At 41.5% G+C, this 22,015-nt stretch overlaps 1 protein-coding gene across 3 annotated transcripts in view; it reads right to left on the bottom strand.

Moving 5' to 3' along the window:
* INTS4 (integrator complex subunit 4) overlaps nt 1-21,135 on the bottom strand; it is a 110,278-nt gene extending 89,143 nt beyond the window's left edge. Inside the window, exons 1-4 of one of the 3 annotated variants that reach the window (XM_033205904.1) lie at nt 20,840-21,135; nt 17,358-17,571; nt 8,657-8,774; nt 5,905-6,011 (exon numbers count right to left, since the gene is read on the bottom strand). In XM_033205904.1, the coding sequence (XP_033061795.1) occupies nt 5,905-6,011; nt 8,657-8,774; nt 17,358-17,571; nt 20,840-20,865 (465 nt within the window). In that variant the 5' untranslated portion in view covers nt 20,866-21,135. The remainder of the gene's footprint in view (nt 1-5,904; nt 6,012-8,656; nt 8,775-17,357; nt 17,572-20,839) is intronic. The other 2 variants (XM_033205903.1, XM_033205905.1) reach the window with 2 other exon arrangements.
* Between the last annotated feature and the right edge of the window lie 880 nt (nt 21,136-22,015).

Raw genomic sequence — 22,015 nt, forward strand, 5'->3', positions numbered from 1 at the left:
CCAGTTCCTGAGCTCAAAAGATTCTATTGTCTCAACCTCCCAAAGTGCTGGGATTACAGGCAAGAGGCACTACCACACCCAGCCATAAGTATTATTTTTGATGCTACTGTAATTGAATTGTTTTCCTAATTTCATTTTCATATTATTCACTGCAAGTGTATATAAATAAAATTTATATTTTGTAGGCTGATTTTGTATCCTGCAATCCTGCTAAACTCATTTATTACTTCAAACAGTTTTTTAGTGGATTCCCTAGGATTTTCTACATACAAGGTTATGTCACCTGTGAATATGAGGAGATAATTTTACTTTTTCCTTTCCAACATAGAGGCCTTTTATATCTTTTCTATGCCTAATAGCCCTGACAAGAACCTTTAGTACAATGTTAAACAGAAGTGAAGAGAAATATAATGACCTATTTATTTTGTCTCTCATTTTAGGGGAAAAGCATTTAATCTGTCCAAATTAAGTATGATGTTTCCTGTCAGTATTTTTTTTTTAGATTCTATTTATGACGGTCAGGAAGTTCCAGTCTATTCCTGACCTATACTATCCTAAAAGCCTAAAAATATTACAAGATATTTTATGCGTTCTTACAATACAAGGGTGTTAAGAGTTTGTTAAGTACTTTTTCTTCATTTATTGTTATGATCATGTTTTTTATCCTCGATAGTGTATTACATTCATTTATTTTCAGATACTAAACCAACCTTGCATTCCTGGAATAAATCCCACTTGATTATGGTATATACTCCTACTTGTATGCTGCTAGAGTTGATTTGCTAGTATTTTGTTAAAGATATTTGGATCCACATTCCTAAGAGTCACTGGTCTGTAGCTTTCGTTTCTTGTGATGTCTTTTGTCTGTTTCAGGTAACTCATAGAATGAGTTTGGAAGTGTTCTCTCCTGCTCTATTTCTTGGGAGAGTTTGTAAAGAATTTTCATTAATTCTTATTTCAATATTTGGTAAAATTCACCAGTAAAGCCATCGAGGCCTGAGCTTTTCTTTGTAGAGATTTGTTTACTTGTTTTTCTTAATCACTAGTTTAATTACTTTACTTGTCATAGATCTATTCAGATTGTCTATTTCTTTAGTCATTTTCAGTAGTTTTTGTCTTTCTAATAATTTGTCCACTTCAACTAAGTTATCCAATTTATTGGTATACAATTTTTCTTTTTCTTTTTTTTTTTTTTTGAGATGGAGTCTCGCTCTGTCGCCCAGGCTGGAGAGCAATGGCACAATCTCAGCTCACTGCAACCTCTGCCTCCCAGGTTCAAGTTATTCTCCTGCCTCAGCCTCCTGAGTAGCTGGGATTACAAGCATGCACCACTATACCTGGCTAATTTTTGTATTTTTAGTAGAGACGGGGTTTCACCATGTTGGTCAGGCTGGTCTCAAACTCCTGACCTCCTGATCTGCCCACCTCACCTTCCCAAAGTGCTGGGATTACAGGCGTGGGCCACTGCACCCAGCCTACGATTTTTCATAATATTAACTTATAATCCTCTTTAGTTCTGTCAGGTCTGTAATAATATCTTTTTTTTTTTTTTTTTTTTTTTGAGCCAAGGTCTTGCTCTACCACCCAGGCTGGAGTGCAGTGGCACAATCACAGCTCACTGCAGCCTCAACCTCCCAGGGACAGCAATCCTCCCATCTCAGCCTCCCAAGTAGCTGGGACTATAGGTACAAGCCACCATACCCTGCTAATTTTTTTTGATTTTTGTAGATATGTGTCTCCCTATGTGACCCAGGCTGTTCAACTCCTGGGCTCAAGTGACCCTCCCGCCTTGACCTCTCAAACTGTGGGATTACAGACATAAGCCACCACCCTAGACAGTATCCTCGCTTTTCCTTTTTTTTTTTTTTTCTAATATGTCCATCTTCTGGTCCTCTCATTTCTGAGTCTAGTAATTTGAGTCTTCTCTCTCTTTCTTGGTCAATATAACTAAAGGTTTGTCAACTTTGTTGATCTTTTCAGAAAAGTAAGTTTGGTTTTGTTGACTATCTGTTGTTTTTCTATTCTCTGTTTCATTAATTTCTACTCTAATCTTTAGTATCCCCTTCCTTCACATGCTTTAAGTTTAATGGGCGCTTCTTTTTCCAGGGTCTTAAGCTGGAAGGTTAGGTTACTGATTTTAGATCCTTATTCTTTTTTTTTTATGATGGGCACTTACAACTGTAAACTTCTATAAGCACTGCTTTAGCTGCATCATTTTCTATTTTATTCATCTCAAAGTATTTTCTAATTTCCCTTTTGATTTCTTCGTTGACACATTAGTTACACAGAAAAGTATGTTGTTTAATTTCCACGTTTGTGGGTTTACTAAATTTCTTCCCATTAATTTATAATTTCATCCCACTGTGGTCAGAAAACATATTTTGTTTCTTTTCTATCAAGAGTAAATATGTGTATATAAATTATACCTCAATTACAAAACAAAAAACTTTTAGGCACATTGTATGATAAAGTCATAAACCAAAATGGCATTTGGCAATAGAAACAGTGGTTGTAGTTATGAATCATAGATAGCCTTCATTACTATAGTCTGAAAAAGCTTGTGACAGATTTGCCATTGACAAACAGTTCTAATTTTTACCCTATTAAGAACCTCTACAGGCTGGGTGCAGTGGCTCACACCTGTAATCCCAGCACTTTGGAAGGCCGAAGTGGGCAGATCACGAGGTCAGGTGACCAAGACCAACCTGGCTAACACGGTGAAATCTCGTCTCTACTAAAAATACAAAAATTAGCTGGGCACGGTGGCACGTGCCTGTAGTCCCAGTTACTCAGGTGGCTGAGGCAGGAGAATTGCCTGAACCCAGGAGGCGGAGGTCACAGTGAGCCAAGATCACGTCACTGCACTCCAGCCTGGGCAACAGAGAGAGACTCTGTCTCAAGAAAAAACAGGAACCTCTATAAATGATTTTAAAAAACACACACACAAACTCTATATGCTTAACTGGCAAAGGACATAAAAAGTTAATTCCCATGAGAGGAAATACAAATAAAGGAAAAACATGAAAAAGAAACCTCATTAGCAGTCTCTTCAAAAAAGAGATTTTTTTAAAATGAAGTATCATTTTCCACATACCAAATTAACAGGTTTATCTTTGATTTTTAAACATTAATATTTAAAGCTAGAATAAAGCAGTGAAACTAGGCACTCTCATATACTGCTTGTGGGCATACAAATTGGAACACTTTGGAAAGCAATTTGACAAAAAGTATTAAGAGCCTTAGCTGGGCACAGTAGTTCACGCATGTAATCTCGGGCAACATAGCAAGACCCTTGTCTTTTTTTCAAAAAAATAAAGAACACAGCCTTTAAAAAAATTCTAGGCCAGGCACTGTGGCTCATGCTTGTGACCCCAGCACTTCAGGAGGTCAAAGTTGGGGGATCACTTGTGCCCAGGAGTTCGAGAGCAGCCTAGGCAACACAATGAGACCCAGACTCTATTCTTCTAAAAATAAAAAAAAAAAGGAAAATAAATTGTAAATGTTTTCTTTTTTTTTTTTTTGAGACGGAGTCTCGCTCGGTTGCCCAGGCTGGAGTGCAGTGGCCGGATCTCAGCTCACTGCAAGCTCCGCCTCCCGGGTTCCCGGCATTCTCCTACCTCAGCCTCCCGAGTAGCTGGGACTACAGGCGCCCGCCACCTCGCCCAGCTAGTTTTTTTTGTATTTTTAGTGGAGACGGGGTTTCACCATGTTAGCCAGGATGGTCTCAATCTCCTGACCTCGTGATCCGCCCGTCTCGGCCTCCCAAAGTGCTGGGATTACAGGCTTGAGCCACCGCACCCAGCCTGTAAATGTTTTCAATTAGTAATTCAGTAATTCTACTTTTGATAGTCTGTGTTTCAGATATAATTTTAAATACAGAAAATATTTTAGACTAGCAATATTCCCTGTAGTATTACTTCCAATTAAATAAATGGCTGCAATGTAAATTCAGTAATAGGTGAATAGTTAAGTAAAAAGTATGGTTTAATTATTGGATACAATATTACACAGCCATTACAAATTATGTTTATAAAACACATACAAGAAAAATACTTATGTTAGCAAAAAAGGAGCAAAATTACATGATTACAGCAATGTGTTTAAAGAAAAAACAACAGCAAATGATTTGCATACAGAAAAAAAATCAGAAAGCCATATATCAAAAGACAAATAATGATTACCTTTGGGTAGTGAATTATGAATGCATTTTTCTTTCCAAATTTTTTTTTTTTTTTTTTTTTGAGACGGAGTCTCACTCTGTCACCCAGGCTGGAGTGCAGTGGCCAGATCTCAGCTCACTGCAAGCTCCGCCTCCTGAGTTCACGCCATTCTCCTGCCTCAGCCTCCTGAGTAGCTGGGACTACAGGCGCCTGCCACCTCGCCCGGCTAGTTTTTTGTATTTTTTAGTAGAGATGGGGTTTCACCAGGTTAGCCAGGATGGTCTCGACCTCCTGACCTCGTGATCCACCCGTCTCGGCCTCCCAAAGTGCTGGGATTACAGGCTTGAGCCACCACGCCCGGGCCCCCAAATTTTCTATGACTACAAATTCTTAAAAAATATATTTAAGTATATAATAATATAAAATCTTATAGTTAAAAATATATTTACAGCAGATTTAAGAAAGTTACTGCAGATATCACAACCCACTCATTATGACAACTCTCAGAAGCAAACTTCACAGATACATATTTTCTCTCACAGGGGAGATGTACTCACTCTCCCACACACATAATCCCTAGTTTTTCCTTTTTTTTGAAAGACAGAGTCTCACTCTACCACTCAGACTGGAGTGCAGTGGTGCAATCTCCACTCACATAACCTCCGCCTCCCAGGTTCAAGCGATTCTCCTGCCTCAGCCTCCCTAGTAGCTGGGATTACAGGCATGCATCACCGTGCCCAGCTAATTTTTTTTGTATTTTTAGTAGAGATTGGGTTTTACCATGTTGGTCAGGCTGGTTTCAAACTCCTGATCTCAAAGGATCCGCCCACCTCAGCCTCCCAAAGTGCTGGGATTACAGGTGTTAGCCAGCACACCTGGCCCTATTTAAACTTTTAGTATTGTACTTGTCAAACTGTTTTTGTTTTTATGTATATTTGTTTTTTTACAATAAATCAAGTAGTCTTTCCTGGGACTCTGAAATAGCTTTCTAATTTCAAGAATATAATACTCTAACACAATTCAAATGCATTTGACTTTTTTATATTCTCAAAGTTATCAAAAAGATACAAAGTAAAATCAATTATACAAGGTTCTAGGGGTTGCTGTGTATACACAAAAAGAGGCTAATTAACCTCCAAATTAAATCAAAAGGCACAATTAACATATTAATACATGTATTTATTTTAAAATCAGAAAAAAAGAATGTACAAAATTTTTCCCATACATTTACTTGTGTATAGTTTGCCTGTTTATTGAAGCAACAAGGCATAATAAAAACAAAACAAGTTTGGGGTCAGAAAAAACAGAGTTTATACCCTGGTACTGCAACCTCCTAGCTGTGCAAACCTAGACAAATCAGACTCTATAAATCTTAATTTTCACCTTTGTAAAACAGAAATAACAGTACTTACCTGAAGGATTGTGAGGACGAAATGAAAAACTGAATACAAAGCACCATAACAAGCAGAGTGCATTATTAGGCACAATATACACAGTAATTATGTACTGTAATTATTTTCACTTGTTTTGAAAGGATGAGGAAATTCATTTTGTAACAAGTGTACTTAACTTTATTCCTAATCCAACACCAAGAGACAAAAAAATGAGGTAGCTCTTAAAACCACTAAAGGTCCTCAGCAGTCCTCAGTTACCGGTTTAGGATAGATCTGAGTAGATTTTATAGCTCTTACCACCTTTCCAGTAATGCAAAGCAGTTCAAGAAAGAAGAGCATTATACTCTTACCTTGCAGGCCACATCCACTAATCGCATCTGGATAGCTTGATTCTCTGGTAGCTTAGTGCCAATTGCAAGCAAAGTATCCAGCAGCTGAGCTAGGACTTGATGAGACTCTAGAGAGAGAGATGGAAAGTTGGCTTGGAGAATTTCAAAAGGGGATAACTATATAAACTAATTTACTTGGGTAAAGAATGCAGATTGGCTAGGTGCAGTGACTCACAACTGTAATCCCAGCACTTTGAGAAGTTAAGGCAGGAGAATTCCTTGAGCCCAGGAGTTCAAGGCCAGCCTGGGCAACAGAGGGAGACTCTGTTTCTACAAAAATAAATCTGAAAAAAATGAGTCAGCCAGGTGGTGTGCACCCAGAGTCCCAGCTACTCAGGAGGCCGAGGTAGGAGGACCACTTGAGCCTGGGAGATCAAGGCAGCAGTGAGCCGTAATTGCGCCACAGCACTCCAGCCGGGGAAACAGAGCAAACTCAGTCTTTAAAAAAACAGAAGAAAAAAAAGTAGACTTTTGTCAACTGGGTTCTACTGTGTGATCCTTCATGCCCTCCACTAAAAGCTAATTTCCTAAAGGGATCATGATGTTTAAATGTCTGAGCTCTCCACAGGATAGAGTACAGTTCTATATACATAGTGCGCTCCAAAAATGTTTAGTGCTGTATTGATTCAAGAGTTTTTTCACACTAAGAAACAGAAAAAAAAAAGGCCAGGCACGGTGGTTTATGCCTGTAATCCCAGGACTTTGGGAGGCCGAGGCGGGCGGATCACGAGGTCAGGAATTCAAGACCAGCCTGACCAACATGGTGAAATACCATCTCTACTAAAAATACAAAAAATAGCCAGGCATGGTGGCGGGCGCCTGTAATCCCAGCTACTCAGGAGGCTGAGGCAGGAGAACGGCTTGAACCCCGGAGGCGGAGGTTGCAGTGAGCCGAGATCGCTCCACTGCACTCCAGACTGGGCGACAGAGCGAGACTCTGTCTCAAATAAAAAAAAAAAAAAAAAGGAAGAAAAAAACGTTTTCCATTGCCTTCAAGATAAAGTCCAAATATCCTAGAAGGCATATAACACATACACACCAGGCCTTCCATGATGTTTACCCTTGCCTATCTTTCTAGCTTCATCTCTTTCAGGTCTCCTTTAACACTCTTTTTTCCAACTACTTAAAATTCCATGTCCCTCTATCTTTGCTCAGGCTAACTTCTCTACGTAGAATGCCTTCCCCCACACCTGACTCCATTCTTGACCCCACTCCCCACTGAACACCTAGTTATCCCTTTTTTTTTTTTTTTTTCTTGAGACGGAGTCTCGCTCTGTCACCCAGGCTGGAGTGCAGTGGCACGATCTCTGCTAACTGCAAGCTCCATCTCCCGGGTTCACGCCATTCTCCTGCCTCAGCCTCCCAAGCAGCTGGGTCTACAGGTGCCCGCCACCATGCCCAACCAATTTTTTGTCTTTTTAGTAGAGACGGTGTTTCACCACGTTAGCCAGGATGGTCTCGATCTCCTGACCTCGTGATCCACCCGCCTCAGCCTCCCAAAGTGTTGGGATTACAGGCGTGAGCCACTGCGCCCAGTCTAGTTATCCTTAAAATGTCACTTCTCACATAGCTACCATAAGAATTTTCCATGGGAAAAAATGATACTTCTGTACTGAAGCAATGTTATTCTTTTGGTGCTTGTATTTATTTTATTTTATTTTAATTTATTTTTTGAAACAGGGTCTCATTCTGTTACCCAGGCTGAAATACAGTGGCATGATCATGGCTTACTGCAGCCTCAATCTCCTAGGTCGAAGCGGTCCTCCCACTTTAGCCTCCCAAGCAGCTGGGATTAAGGTGTGAGCAACCAGGTTTGGCTGATTTTTTAATATTTTGTAGAGACAAGATTTAATTATGTTGCCCAGACTGGTCTCAAATTCCTGGGCTCAAGGGATCCTTCCACTTCGACCTCCCAATGTTTTGGGATTACAGGCCTAGCCTAACCTGTGCCTAGCCTGTTTTAGTGCTTTTAAAAATATGTCTTGGCCGGGTGTGGTGGCTCATGCCTGTAATCCCAGCACTTTGGCAGGCCGAAGCTGGCGGATCACAAGGTCAGGAGATTGAGACCATCCTGGCTAACATAGTGAAATCCTGTCTCTACTAAAAATACAAAAAATCAGCCGGGGGTGGTGGCGGGCACCTGTAGTCCCAGCTACTCCGGAGGCTGAGGCAGGAGAATGGTGTGAACCCAGGAGGCGGAGCTTGCAGTGAGCCAAGATCGTGCCACTGCACTCCAGCCTGGGAGACAGAGTGAGACTCCGTCAAAAAAAAAGTTTCTTGATGAAACAAGTACTACATGTTCAGTTACAGGTTTCACTGTAAGCTGAAATAATCCTTTTAGAAAGCAATAGGGTAATACATAGCAAGGGTCATTAACATGTCTGGACTTCCGGACTCCGGCCTGGAGTCAGGCTGCTCAATATATCAAGGCCCTGCCGCAAAATAAAAAACAAACAAGCAAAAAAAAAAAGGGACAATAATATCTATATCATATGTAAACTACCTCAAATATATGGTACTTGGCCAATAAATGACAGTTATTAAGAGATAAACTGTACTTCTACTCCAATGTAAATATATATACATGGTTTCATTAAATTATCCTCAAATCCCTTTTCAATAACAATCAACACAACAAAATTTTGTCCTAACTTCTATAAGAAAGAACTAAAGATTTCTGCTCTGACTACAGAGCTTTTAAATTGCAACTTACTTTCATTCTGCAGGATGTTAATGGCATCATCCATAATGCAGTCTGGTGAAAATCCTGCTGTCTTTGATAGTAAACCCAACAATGATGCAATTTTCAGTCTCACAGATGGATCATTCTCCTAGAAAAAAAGAAGCAATTGTCACTTTGATGCTTTACACTTAGCTAACCAACAAACAGGAATATGGAAAACGAACATCCCAAAAGAGATTCAATGATCCAAGTATTCTATGGCATCATTCCTGAAAAATTAATTTTATATACTTCTGGAGAGATAGCTACTTATTTATTTATTTATTGAGATGGAGTTTTACTCTGTTGCCCAGGCTGGAGTGCAGTGCGCGATCTTGGCTCACTGCAACCTCTGAGGGGGGGAGACGGCTTTCTCAGTTGATACATTACATCCAAATGTTGCAAAGTGAATGAGAACTTTTCTATGCCATTCTGATGTCACTAACTTCTAATAAAAAATGTGCTGTTGGCATAAAAAGTACCTGACCTCCACTGAGTAGTCATGTTAGACACAAGTCACAGCAACTTGCACCAACAACACTGGGTATACAACATTGCTGCCAGCACCACTGCTCTTGGAGTCCCTGGAAGGTGAGTGTGGCAGCTACTACTGCTATCACCAGAAAGAGTTTTTCATTCTACCTTTTTTTTTTTTTTTTTTTTTTTTGAGACAGGGTCTCACTGTCTCCCAGGTCACAGTGCAGTGGCGCAATCACGGCTATCTAGAGCCTTAACCTCCTGGGCTCAAGTGAACCTCCAACCTCTGCCTCCCAAGTAGCTGGGACTACAGGTACATGCTACCACACCTGGCCACTTTTTTAAAATTTTTAGTAGAGGTGAGCTTTTGCTTTGTTGCCCAGGTTGGTCTCAAACTCCTGAGCTCAAGCAATCCTCCTGCCTCGGCTTCCCAAAGCGCTGGAATTACAGGTGTGAGCCACGGCGCTCAGTCCTACCTGCTTTTTTGAATCACCAGATCCTGATTAAAAGTCTGGAGGAGGCAAGTGTGATTGTCTGAGTATAAGTCTTGTGCCTGGGCCCGAGCTGCAGGGGAGACTGACAAAGAAATAGTCTGGCTGTTTTAGCTTAGAGAGTGAGAGGTGGTCTCTAATGGGCACCAAAATTCCTGTGGTAAGAAATTTCTTCCAAAGACAAAAAGGAATGCTCTCTTGTTCACTGCCATATCTCAATATAGCACAACATCTGACACTAAAAAGATCAATAAATATATGTGAAATGAGAGGGGAAAAAAAGTACCTTGCCAGTGCTGAGAATAGATCATCTTTCTATACTAAAGACAAAATTAATTAAGTGTATGCTCAAAGGATGAGGTACTTTTCAAATAAGACCAACTCCCCACCTCCTATATTCAGTTTCTAAGGAGGTCACCAGGCACAATGAGGAGGCCTAAAGCAGGGGAAGGGACAATAGATGGCATAGATACAGCGTTGGCATGCTATGCCACTTATTATGCATATAACAGAGACAAAATGTAAAATGAGACCGGGCACAGTGGCTCATAATTCCAACACTTTGGGAGGCTGAGGCGGGCAGATCACCTACATCAGGCAGTTTGAGACCAGACTGGCCAACATGGCAAAACCCTGTCTCTACTAAAAATACAAAACTTAGCCGGGCATGGTGGCGCACACCTCTAGTCCCAGCTACTCGGAAGGCTGAGGCAGGAGAATCACTTGAACTCAGGAGGCAGAAGTTGTAGTGAGCCGAGATCATGCCACTGCACTCCAGCCTGGGCGACAGATTGAGACTCTGTCTTAAAAAAAAAAAAAAAAAAAAGGTAGAATGGTAGTGGTTGCCAGGGGCTGGAGGGGGTGCAATGGAGGATTACTGTTTAATGGGAAAGAGTTTCAGTTTCAGTTTTACAAGATGAAAAGAGTTCTGGAGATGGATGGTGGTGATGGCTGCATAACAATATGAATGTACTTAATACACATGAACTGCACACTTAAAATGGTTAAGAAAATAAATTTTAGGCCGGGCGCGGTGGCTCAAGCCTGTAATCCCAGCACTTTGGGAGGCCGAGACGGGTGGATCACGAGGTCAGGAGATCGAGACCATCCTGGTTAACACGGTGAAACCCCGTCTCTACTAAAAATACAAAAACTAGCCGGGCGAGGTGGCGGGCGCCTGTAGTCCCAGCTACTCGGGAGGCTGAGGCAGGAGAATGGCATAAACCCGGGAGGCGGAGCTTGCAGTGAGCTGAGATCCGGCCACTGCACTCCAGTCTGGGCGACAGAGCGAGACTCCGCCTCAAAAAAAAAAAAAAAAAGAAAAGAAAATAAATTTTAATTGTTACCACAACTAAGACATGATTAGCCAGGCATGGTGGCACATGCCTATAGTTCCAGCTACTTGGGAGGCTGAGGTGAGAGGATTGCATAAGCCTGGGAGGTGGAGGTTTCAGTGAGCCGTGATCGCACCACTGCACTCCAGTCCAGAGTGAGACCTTGTGAGGAAAAAAAGAAGGGAGGGGGGAGAAAATAAATGAAAAAAAAAAAAAAGAGATGACAGCATCTAACCTAGTGACATTCCTTATCCATCTGGGTACTTTACTCAAGTTCTTTTACTTTCTGAAATAATCCCTTAGCACTCCTTCTACTATGACACATAAATGATCTCCTTCACACCTGAGCTAAAAGCAGAATTACCTCCAGGGAAGCCTTATCTAATAATTGTTTCTTCTGACCATTAAAACTGTCCTGGTTCAGGCTTGCATCACCTTTCTCCAAACTTAGAGTCTTCTAATTGGTCACTCTAACTCCAGTCATCCAATTCCTTTATCCTCCATACTTTCCCTCAGAGTGACATTTCTAAAACAAAAACTGACAAGGTAGAATACAAGGCCTTTTAGAATAGGATCCCTTCCAAATCTTCTGGTCTTATCTCTTGATGAGCTCCCAACCTAAAATCTGCACCAGCCAAACTAGTTGCATTTCTTCTAATGTGATAGTGTGTCTCACATCTCCATGCCCATGTTACGGTTGCTCACAACTAAAATGTCTTTCCCCCTGTTTTCCAACTGGCCAAAATCTATTTTTAGGACTTTTCTCAAGCATCGCTACCACTCTATAATGCATTTCTGGAACACTGCTTCCAAAAATTAATTACCCCCTTCTCTGAATATCATAACCTACCCCTTTCAGAAGACCTGAAACAGTATATTATTAATTCATTTCTTATTTACTCAAGACTCAGATCAGGGATTACATCAGATACATCTCTATTACCAACATAAAGCACAAAGTTTGGCACAGAGTAAGTATTCAGACATGCTGAGCAAATGAAAAAATGAGCAAATGGAAAACTTTAGCACTTACTATCTACATACTACATATATGGTCTGCTGACTACACTGCTAGCCCCTAAAGGACAAGGAACATGTCTCATGGCTCTGCATCCTCCATAGCTACTAGCACAGTAGCATAAGTGAAAAATCAATTGTGTGAAATAAGTTCAGATACTACTGCCTGATCACAAAAAAAAACAAAATAGGAAAAAGCAGAAGCCAGAGTAGTTTTATCCACTAAAATATTAATATAAGATACCTCATTTCTGGACAGAACAGAAGAAAGGGTAAAAAACCCTATGGTCACCAATCTAGAACTGGGTCCATCTGGCATCCCTCTTCATTTCTTTTGGAGCTAGGGTCCACTTGATTAATGCACGCAGCATGGACTGATTAAAGTGCTTGAGAGCTGACTTCAGAACACCTGAGTTAAATTTTGCTTTTAGACATGACAAAAGATTGTTTTTTGAGAGTCTTCACCATATTTATGCAGCCAACAGACACATGAAAAAATGTTCATCATCACTGGTCATCAGAGAAATGCAAATCAAAACCACAATGAGATACCATCTCATACCAGTTAGAATGGTGATCACTAAAAAGTCAGGAAACAACAGATGCTGGAAAGGATGTGGAGAAATAGGAAAGCTTTTACATTGTTGGTGGGAGCATAAATTAGTTCAACCATTGTGGAAGACAGTGTGGCGATTCCTCAAGGATCTAGAACTAGAAATACCATTTGACTCAGCAATCCCATTACTGGGTATACACCCAAAGGATTATAAATCATGCTACTATAAAGACACATGCATACATATGTTTATTGTAGCACTATTCACGATAGCAAAGACTTGGAACTAACCCAAACGTCCACCAACGATAGACTGGATTAAGAAAATGTGGCACATATACACCATGGAATACTATGCAGCCATAAAAAAGGATGAGTTTATGTCCTTTGCAGGGAAATGGATGAAGCTGGAAACCACCATTCTCAGCAAACTATTACAAGGACAGAAAACCAAACACCGCATGTTCTCACTCATAGGTGGGAACTGAACAGTGAGAATACTTGGACACATGGTGGGGGACATCACACACCAGGGCCTGTCGGGGAGTGGGAGGCTGGGGGAGGGATAGCATTAGGAGAAATACCTAAAGTAAATGATGAGTTGATGGGTGCAGCAAACCAACATGGCACATGTATACCTATGTAACAAACCTGCACGTTGTGCACATGTACCCTAGAACTTAAAGTATAATAAAAAAAAGTCTTCACCATTTAAAGATATAAATCGAAATTTATGATTAAAATAATACGATGCCAGGAATTTATTTTCATAAGAATCTGGTGGAGAAGGTGAGGGTAAAGAAGTAGAAGTGGATTGGAGGGAAGAGGGAAAATGAAACAAGTTTGGCCACAAAATGGTAAATTTTGAAGCCGGGTAATGGATACATGGGAATTAATTAAACTATTCTCTCTACTTACATAGTATATATTTGAAATGTTCCATAACAAAAGGTTTTTAAAAAAAAAAAAAAAAAACCAAGTTCAAATCCATACCTTCCATTTACTAGCTGGGTGACCTTGAATACTAAACAGATCTAAGCTTAGTTCCATTATCTGGAATTTAGAGATAACAATGGTGCTATCATCAGGATTAAATAAAATATTACACATGGAAAGTGCTTTACAAACTCTAACAAGCAAACTAAATGTTAACTGCTCTTAGAAGTATTATATAGATTATCATTGGTAACAGAACTTTAATATAATAATAATGGTAGATATTGCTAAGAAAAAGACTAACGGAAAATAGATCACTGTGAGATTGAAAACTTCTTGAGAACAGAAATCCTGATTTTGGCCAGATGTGGTGGCTCACACCTGTAATCCCAATCCTTTGGGAGGGCCAAGCAGGAGGGTTACTTGAGCTCAGGAATTCGAGACCAGCCTGGGCAATACAGAGAGACTCCATCTCTACAAAAAAAATTAAAAAGAAAAAATTAGCTGGGAGTGGTGGTATGCGCCTGTGGTCCCAGCTCCTCAGGAGGCTGAGGTGGGAGGATGGCTTGAGCCTGGGAGTCCAGACTGCAGTGAGCAGTGATCGCGCCATTGCACTCTAGACTGAGAAACAGCAACACTCAAACAGATGCCAGGCACAGTGGTTCATGCCTGTAATCCCAGCACTTTGGGAGGCTGAGGCAGATGAATCGCTTGAGCCCAGGAGTTTGAGACCAGCCTTTGGCAACATGGTGAAACCCCATCTCTATCAAAAATACAAAACTTTAGCCAGTCTCATAACCCAGTCTCTAGATAGATAGATACGATTTTTTAAAAATTTTTTAAAGAAAAGAAAGAACAACAAAAAAAGAAAGTCTCATTTTATTCATGTAAAACATAAGTGAAACATTTATAATGTCCCTTCAGTGTTCCAAGGAACCTGCCAGGCACTGGGATAGAGATTAATGGATCTGCAGCCTCTAAATTTAAGGAGATCAAAGTCTGAAGGAGATAGACACATATGACAAACAATTGCAAAGCATAAAACTTAATAATTGTGCTAATAGGACACTGTCCAGTGCCCAGAACGTCTGATATCTATTTGCTGAGTAAAAAGTGTCAATTCATTTATTAATTCAACAAATATTTATTTTACCAGGCACTGTTCTTGATTCTCCAGAAACAACAATTAAAAAAAATAAAAATCCCTGCTCAAGGCAAGCTTATGTTCCTGTATGGGGAAATGGACAAGGAACATAATTAACAAGAAATTATACAGAATATTAGAAGATGGTAAGTCCCATGGAGAAAACAAAATTAAGGAAGGGGACTAGGAAGTGCTGGGTGGGGATAGGCAGTTTCGATACGAAACAGAAGGGTAAAGGAAGACCTCAGTGTAACGGTGACATTTGCATGCTGATGGCTGCAATATGAAGCACAAGTCATCATTTATAACATAGTCTTAAAATTTTCAAAGATATACTTAACCTAAATATAACAAAGCCTACAGGTCTAACTTTCAGTTCATAATAAATACAGAGAACAGAGGAACAAGTTAATCCTCAAAAAAGTAAATGAATTTGGAAAACAAGACATTTTACAAAAGAACCGTCTCAGTTTCTTCATCAAATCAATGTCACCAAAATAGTAACTGTTGTAGATTTTTAAAAAGACTAAATGCCATGTGGGGACCTGGTTTGCATTTTGATTTGAACATATCAACTATAAAAAGATATTGGGGGAACAACTAAAAAAATCTAAATATCAACTAATTCTTAGATGACATTAAAGAATTACTTAACTTTATTCATTATGGTTAGGTAGCTACGTTAAAAAATAAAAAGTTCCTCTACTTTCTCACAGCAGTGAGGAAAAAAAGAAAACAACAAAAAGATATCCCTTTTTAATAGATATGTAATGAAATAATTAGAAAAAAATGACATATCTTGTAAAAATTCATTAAAACAAGGCTGGGCGTGGTGGCTCACGCCTGTAATCCCAGCACTTTGGGAGGCCGAGGCAGGTGGATCACCTGAGGTCTGGAATTCGAGACCAGCCTGGCTAACATGGTAAAACCCCGTCTCTACTAAAAATACAAAATTAGTTGGGCATGATGGCGCGTGCCTGTAGTCCCACCTACTCGGGAGGCTGAGGCAGGAGAATTGCTTGAACCCAAGAGGCGGAAGTTGCAGTGAGCCCGGACAGTGCTATTGCACTCCAGCCTGGGCAACCGAGTGAGACTCATCTCAAAAATAATAATAATAAAATAAAATTCAGCGAAACAAATAGAGCAAATTTGACAAAATTACTAATAACTGTTAAATTCTAGGAATGGGTATTTGGTAGGTCACTACAGTATTTTATCTATTTTTCCATAAGCTTAATAATTTGGGGGCTGGGTGTCGTGGTTCACACCTGTAATCCCAGGAATTTGGGAGCCCAAGGTGGGTGGATTGCTAGAGCCGAGGAGTTCGAGATCAGCCTGTGCAACATAGAAAGCCCTGTCTCTACAAAAAAAAAAAAAAAAAATACAAAAATTAGCTGGGCATGCTGTACATGCCTGTAGTCCCAGCTACTCAGAAGGCTGAGACAGGAGGATCAACTGAGCCTTGGAGGTCGAGGGTACAGTGAGCTGTGATAGCACCACTGCACTCCCACCTGGGAGAGAAAGCAAGAGCCTGTCTCAAAAATAATAATAGTAATAATAATAATGATTTTTGGGCTGGGCATGGTAGCTCACGCTTGTAATCTCAGCACTTTGGGAGGCCAGGGTGCATGGATCACTTGAGATCAGGACTATGAGACCAGCCTGGCCAACACAGCAAAACCCCATCTCTACTAAAAATACAAAAAAAATTAGCTGGGTGTGGTGTCGCACACCTGTGGTCCTAGCCACTCTGGAGGCTGAGGCAGGAGAATCACTTAAACCGAGGAGGCGGAGGTTGCACTGAGCCAAGATTGCGCCACTACACTCCAGGCTGGGAGACAGACCAAGACTTGGTCTCAAAAAAAAAAAGCAAAACTTGGCCTGGAGTTGTGGCACATGTCTGTAGTCCCACCTACTTGGAAGGCTGAGCCAGGAGAATCACTTAAGCCAGGAGTTCCACGCTACAGTGAGCTATGACGGTGCCACTGAATTCTAGGATGGGTGGCAGTGAGCCTCTGTCTCAAAGAAAATTTTTTCGGCCAGGCGCAGTGGCTCACACCTGTAATCCTAACACTTTGGGAGGCCAAGGCAGGCAGATCACTTGAGGTCAGGAGTTCGAGAGCAGCCTGGCCAACATGGCAAAACCCCATCTCTACTAAAAATACAAAAATTAGGGCATGGTGGCACGTGCCTGTAATCCCAGCTACTAAGGAGGCTGAGGCAAGACAATTGCTTGAACCCAGGAGGCAGAGGTTGCAGTGAGCCAAGATTGCACCACTGCACTACAGCCTGGGCAAGAGTGAGACTCTGTCTCAAAAAAAAAAAAAAATTATTTTTCATTAAAAAAGAGGGCTACTGCAATTAGATATGAGGGCCATGAATTAGGACAGGAACAGCAGGATGTTAAGGGGACCACATTCCAGAGATGAATGGGTCATGACTGATGTTAACTCCTCTTTTGTGCTTCCACTGCACTCTGCACATACTGCACTCACAGTAACTTCAGCAGTATGATGCACTTTATCATTGACACGTTTTATTTCCATCTACTATACTGTAACTTTCTGAGGACAAGATCTGCATCTTTTTTATCTCTGTATCCATAGTACCTAGCACATGGAAGACACTCAGTAAAAGCCTGCTAATGAATACCTTATTTATTTGTAATATTAACCATTCTGCAGACATGATATAACTCCCATGATGTACTCCCATCAGATCCTCAAGATTTTCTTACCTTGTAATAATGTTCCAAGAGAATCCTGACTACTCCCTCTACGCTTTCTGCCTCCACAGGCTTCCTGGCAAACTGGAGCAGGTATTGCAAAGCATCTGCTGGGGAGGTAGCTTTACACAGATCTATGTGGAGTGCTGCAGATTTACTTGGTTTTGTTAGTCGGAGTTTCTTAGTAGCAATTTCCTCCTGTTGTTGCTGCAAGGGGTAGAGAAAACTGAAAACACAGAATCTGCAAATATAACTTTGCCTCATTTGGTGGAAATAATTTTCCATTATACCAAATAATATATTTAGCTGACAGACTTAGGAAAATATAGTGTTATAAACTTGAAAGAGTACCGGGTTGGTGACAAGGTCATGAGTCTCAATTTTGCCTTTACTAGCTCCTATGACTTTAGGCAAGTCATTTAATTTCTCCAAGTCTCAGTTTATTTCTCTGTAAAATAGGTATACTTTATTTTTTCTTAGAGATGGGGTCTCTCTACGTTGCCCAGGCTGGTCTCTAACTCCTGGGCTCAAGCAATCCTCACACCTCAGCCTCCCAAAGTGCTGAGATTACAAGCATGAGCCACCATGCCCAGCCTTACACCAACATTTTGCTCTATTTATCTCTGAGGATTGTGGTAGCCTTTGGGTTTAGAGATAACACGAAGGATCTACTCCATTTTTTTGAGACAGAGCAAGACATTGTCGCCCAGGCGGGAGTGCAATGGTGCAATCTTGGCTTGCTACAATCTCCACCTCCTAGGTTCAAATAATTCTCTGACTGACACCCAACACGCTGGGATTGTAGGTGTGTGCCACCTCCACCTACTAGGTTCAAGCGATTCACCTCCCTGACTCCCAGCTAGCTGTGATTACAGATGCGTGTCACCACACCCAGCTAATTTTTGTATTTTTAGTAGAGACAGGTTTTTCCATGTTACCCAGGCTGGTTTCAAACTCCTGGCCTCAAGTGATCCCTCTGCTTCAGTCTCCCAAAGTCCATTCTTTATTAGAAAACAAATATCAGACAGGGCGTGGTGGCTCACGCCTGTAATCCCAGCACTCTGAGAGGCTGAGGCAGGCGGGATCACTTGAGGCCAGGAGTTCAAGACCAGCCTGGCCAACATGGCAAAACCCCGCCTCTACTAAAAATACAAAAATTAGCCGGGGGGGGGGGGGGGGGGGTGGTGTATGCCTGCAGTCCCAGCTATGCAGGAGGCTGAGGAACGTGTAAACCCAGGAGGCAGAAGTTACAGTGAGCCAGGATTGTGCAATTGCACACCAGTTTGCGCAAAAAGAGCAAAACTCCATCTCAAAACAAAAGGAAACAAATATCGGATGGGCTTAGCAGCTTACACCTGTAATCCTAGCACTTTGGGAGGCTAAGGCAGGAGGATCCCTTGAGCCCAGGAGTTCGAGACCAGCCTGGGCAACATGGTGAAACCCTGTCTCTATTTAAAATAATAATAATAATAACAACAAAATAAAATAAATTTCCTTAACAGTGCATTTTTATGTACTGAGCAATCACCTCCTTACAAACTCACATTTCCATAGAAAAGAGACTAGAATTATTCTAGACAAGAACACAGTATGACATGATAAAAAGAATAAGGGCTTTGGAGTCAGAGGAATTTGTATTCAATAACAACTTAATAGCTAGGGAAGGCCTTCTATAGGAGGGCATATCAATACTTTATTATCACAGAGCTATTCGATAAATCTAAGTTATTAAACATAACTTTATTATACATATACATAAGTGCTAGGCACATATCAGTTCTCCTTCCTCATCTTTTCAGCGGAGAAAAAAGAACAGAAGCACTAAGATCTCATTTAATCACTTCATGTTAACAACTGATGAAAAATTAAGTGAAGAAATTAGCTCTTCCCTTAAAATTCTTAGCCATTTCTATCCTATTCCTCTCAAACTCAGTTTTCAGTCTTATCAAAGCTGTAGTTAGGTCAAAAGCTAGGAATTTTTTCCCTAAGTATTATGTAAGGGAGAAGACAACCAATATCAACTGTCATTCAACCACTAATAACACTTTAGTGAGCCAGGCCCTACTGTCCATCTCCAGGACATGGAGACGAACCAGGCATTACCTCTGCCATCAAGGACCTCAGACTGGTGGGAAGATAGGTACACTGGTAATTACAGTAGCACTGAACGAAAAGTACAAAAAGATTAGTATCACAGAATGCTACAGAAACAGGTGAAGAAGAGACTAAGCTCTTTACAAGGTTTCAGTTGGGTCTTGCAGCACAAATGTTAAGTCCACTGGGTGGAGAACAAAAAGAAAGGGAAGAATGGCATGTATTCTGTATAAAAGAGACAACCAGTGCAAGAGTTTGGAGATATGCAGACACATGAACACATGGCATATCTGGTTATGTGAGGATGGGTGGAAGAGGGGTGAGCACTCTTGGGAAATGGGAACAACAGGAAGGTTGGGAAGAAAGGAAATTACATTGCGCAACAGTACTACAGTACTAATGTTCTTAATGCCACTGAACTTTACACTTAAAATTGTTAAAATTCTAAATTTTATATTATGTATTAACATATTTTACTGCTGGATGAATGAATCAATGTTATGTTTAAGGATCAGTATCCTGCCGGATGCTCTGTCTTGCCACTCTACAAGTCTAAGGATCTATGAATGCAGCCGATGCATTGGCATGAATCTGGGGGCATGTCAGGAATGCAGAATCTTGCCTCACCTCCTCTACTTGATTTATCAAATAGAATCGACATTTGAACAACGTCCCCAGGTGATTTGTATACACATTAAAATCTGAGAAATAAGACATTAGGATGATTTGGGATCAACCCTAGCAACATCTACATGGAGACACACGGAGCATCACTGACCGCTCTGACATGGGCTCTGTCCACCTGTCACAAATTCATGGTGAGAAAGGTACTGTCCTCCTTCCTAAGTGAGCCGTTCCACCAGTGGAGAGTTCTTGCCCTATGAAGTCTGTGACTCCCCCCTGCTTAGACTGCGCCTGAAGGAATTCTATAGACCCTTCTTTCAGCCCCTTAGAACCTTGTGTATATTCCAACTGGTCCCTGAGAGGTTTTTTTTGGAACGTGGGGGTGGGGAGGCTAGAAGGGTCTCTGCTGCTAACTGGTGAATCCTCGTACCCCTCCGGAAGGCTCAATGTCCACATCTGGAAAACAAGGATGCTAATATAACGCGAAGTAGCAAAGTTATATGAGAGAATAAAATGAGATAACGGATAAGATAGTTTCGCAAATTAAAAAACACTGTTTCTCCTAATAATTTTTTTAAAATTCTGTCAGACTTCACATATTAATAACAACAGCGGTTGCAAACTAACACGCCCACTAACGTGCAATATTAGAGATTATCAACAAGTCTGCACTTAACACGGGCGTATGGAGCCTGTTCTGTTCTAGCAAAGTGCATGGGTTTTGGATAATCTACCCTGGTCCGGATCGGTTCTGGATCTTTCCCGCCAGAGCTTACCTGAACCACTTTCGTGAATTCCTCATAAACCCGCTTCTTAAGGTGCGCCGCCATGCCTGCCTGCGGGCCCTCTCAGCTTCCGTACACTGGGTGGTGGGGGGGTGGACGGATCCGGAAAATTTGTCTAGGCGCGGGAGTGGGTGGATGACTTGCCGAGATCCCACAAGGCAGTGGGGTTTGGGGAAAGAGCGACCGCTTCCTGTTGCTCGACTGCCCCGCCACTGTACGGCCTGATTTGGCGGCCTAAGCCTCCTGCGCCGGAAGAACGGAAACAAGAGAGCCGCTTGTGGGAGGCGGGGCCTCTGGTGGGAGGAGCCGAGATTGAAAGGGTGGGCAACCCAATGGGAGCTTTGGGAGGCTGGCTGGTGGCCTTGGAGTGGCTAAGAGACTTGCGCGGTGCAGCGCGAAGGGAGGGAGGAAGTACAAGTTAAAGGGCAGAGGCGGGGCGATCCAGAGCTAGAGGCAAAACCCGGAGCCCTGTAAGGGGTTTGACTAGTGGCTCAGCTGACATTCCCATCATCCTTTTCTGTACACGATGCGGCTTACAGGTTTCCTGAGCACTGCCTTTGTTCAAGCTGTGCGCCACCCCTCTCCTGTTTGGGGGTGCCTTTCGGTACTCCCTTATTCCAGTTTTACAAAAGCTGCCATCCTTTAAGACATCAATCCCTGCTCTGATAGCTATAGTATAGTAGAAAGACATCTGAGACCAATGATAAAGCAACGAAGCTACAGACGACAGTTCTGGTTCTTAAGCAAATGGCTCAACTACAAATGCATTTATAATAACCTGACAAAGATGTGACAATGGAGTGAAATAATGCAGGAACATTTTATGGACTGTAAGGTATAGTGCACATGTTAGTGTCAGTAAATCCAAGGTCAAGTTTTACAACCTACATGAAACTAGCTGTTCATTGTTTTGGTCTTTCAAAAGAATTAATGTGGACCAGGCACGGTGGCTCATGCCTGTAAGGCCGAAGCGGGTGGATCGCTTGAGGTCAGAAGTTCGAGACCTGCCTGGCCAGCATGGTGAAACCCCGTCTCTACTAAAAATATAAAAATTAGCCGGGGCGTGGTGGCACACGCCTGTAATCCCAGCTTCTTGAGAGGTTGAGGCAGGAGAATCACTTGAACCTGGGAGGTGGAGGTTGCAGTGAGCCGAGATCACGCCACTGC

Source organism: Trachypithecus francoisi, unplaced genomic scaffold (genome assembly GCF_009764315.1).
Source record: "Trachypithecus francoisi isolate TF-2019V2 unplaced genomic scaffold, Tfra_2.0 Lachesis_group8, whole genome shotgun sequence".
NCBI classification, from domain to species: Eukaryota; Metazoa; Chordata; class Mammalia; order Primates; family Cercopithecidae; genus Trachypithecus; species Trachypithecus francoisi.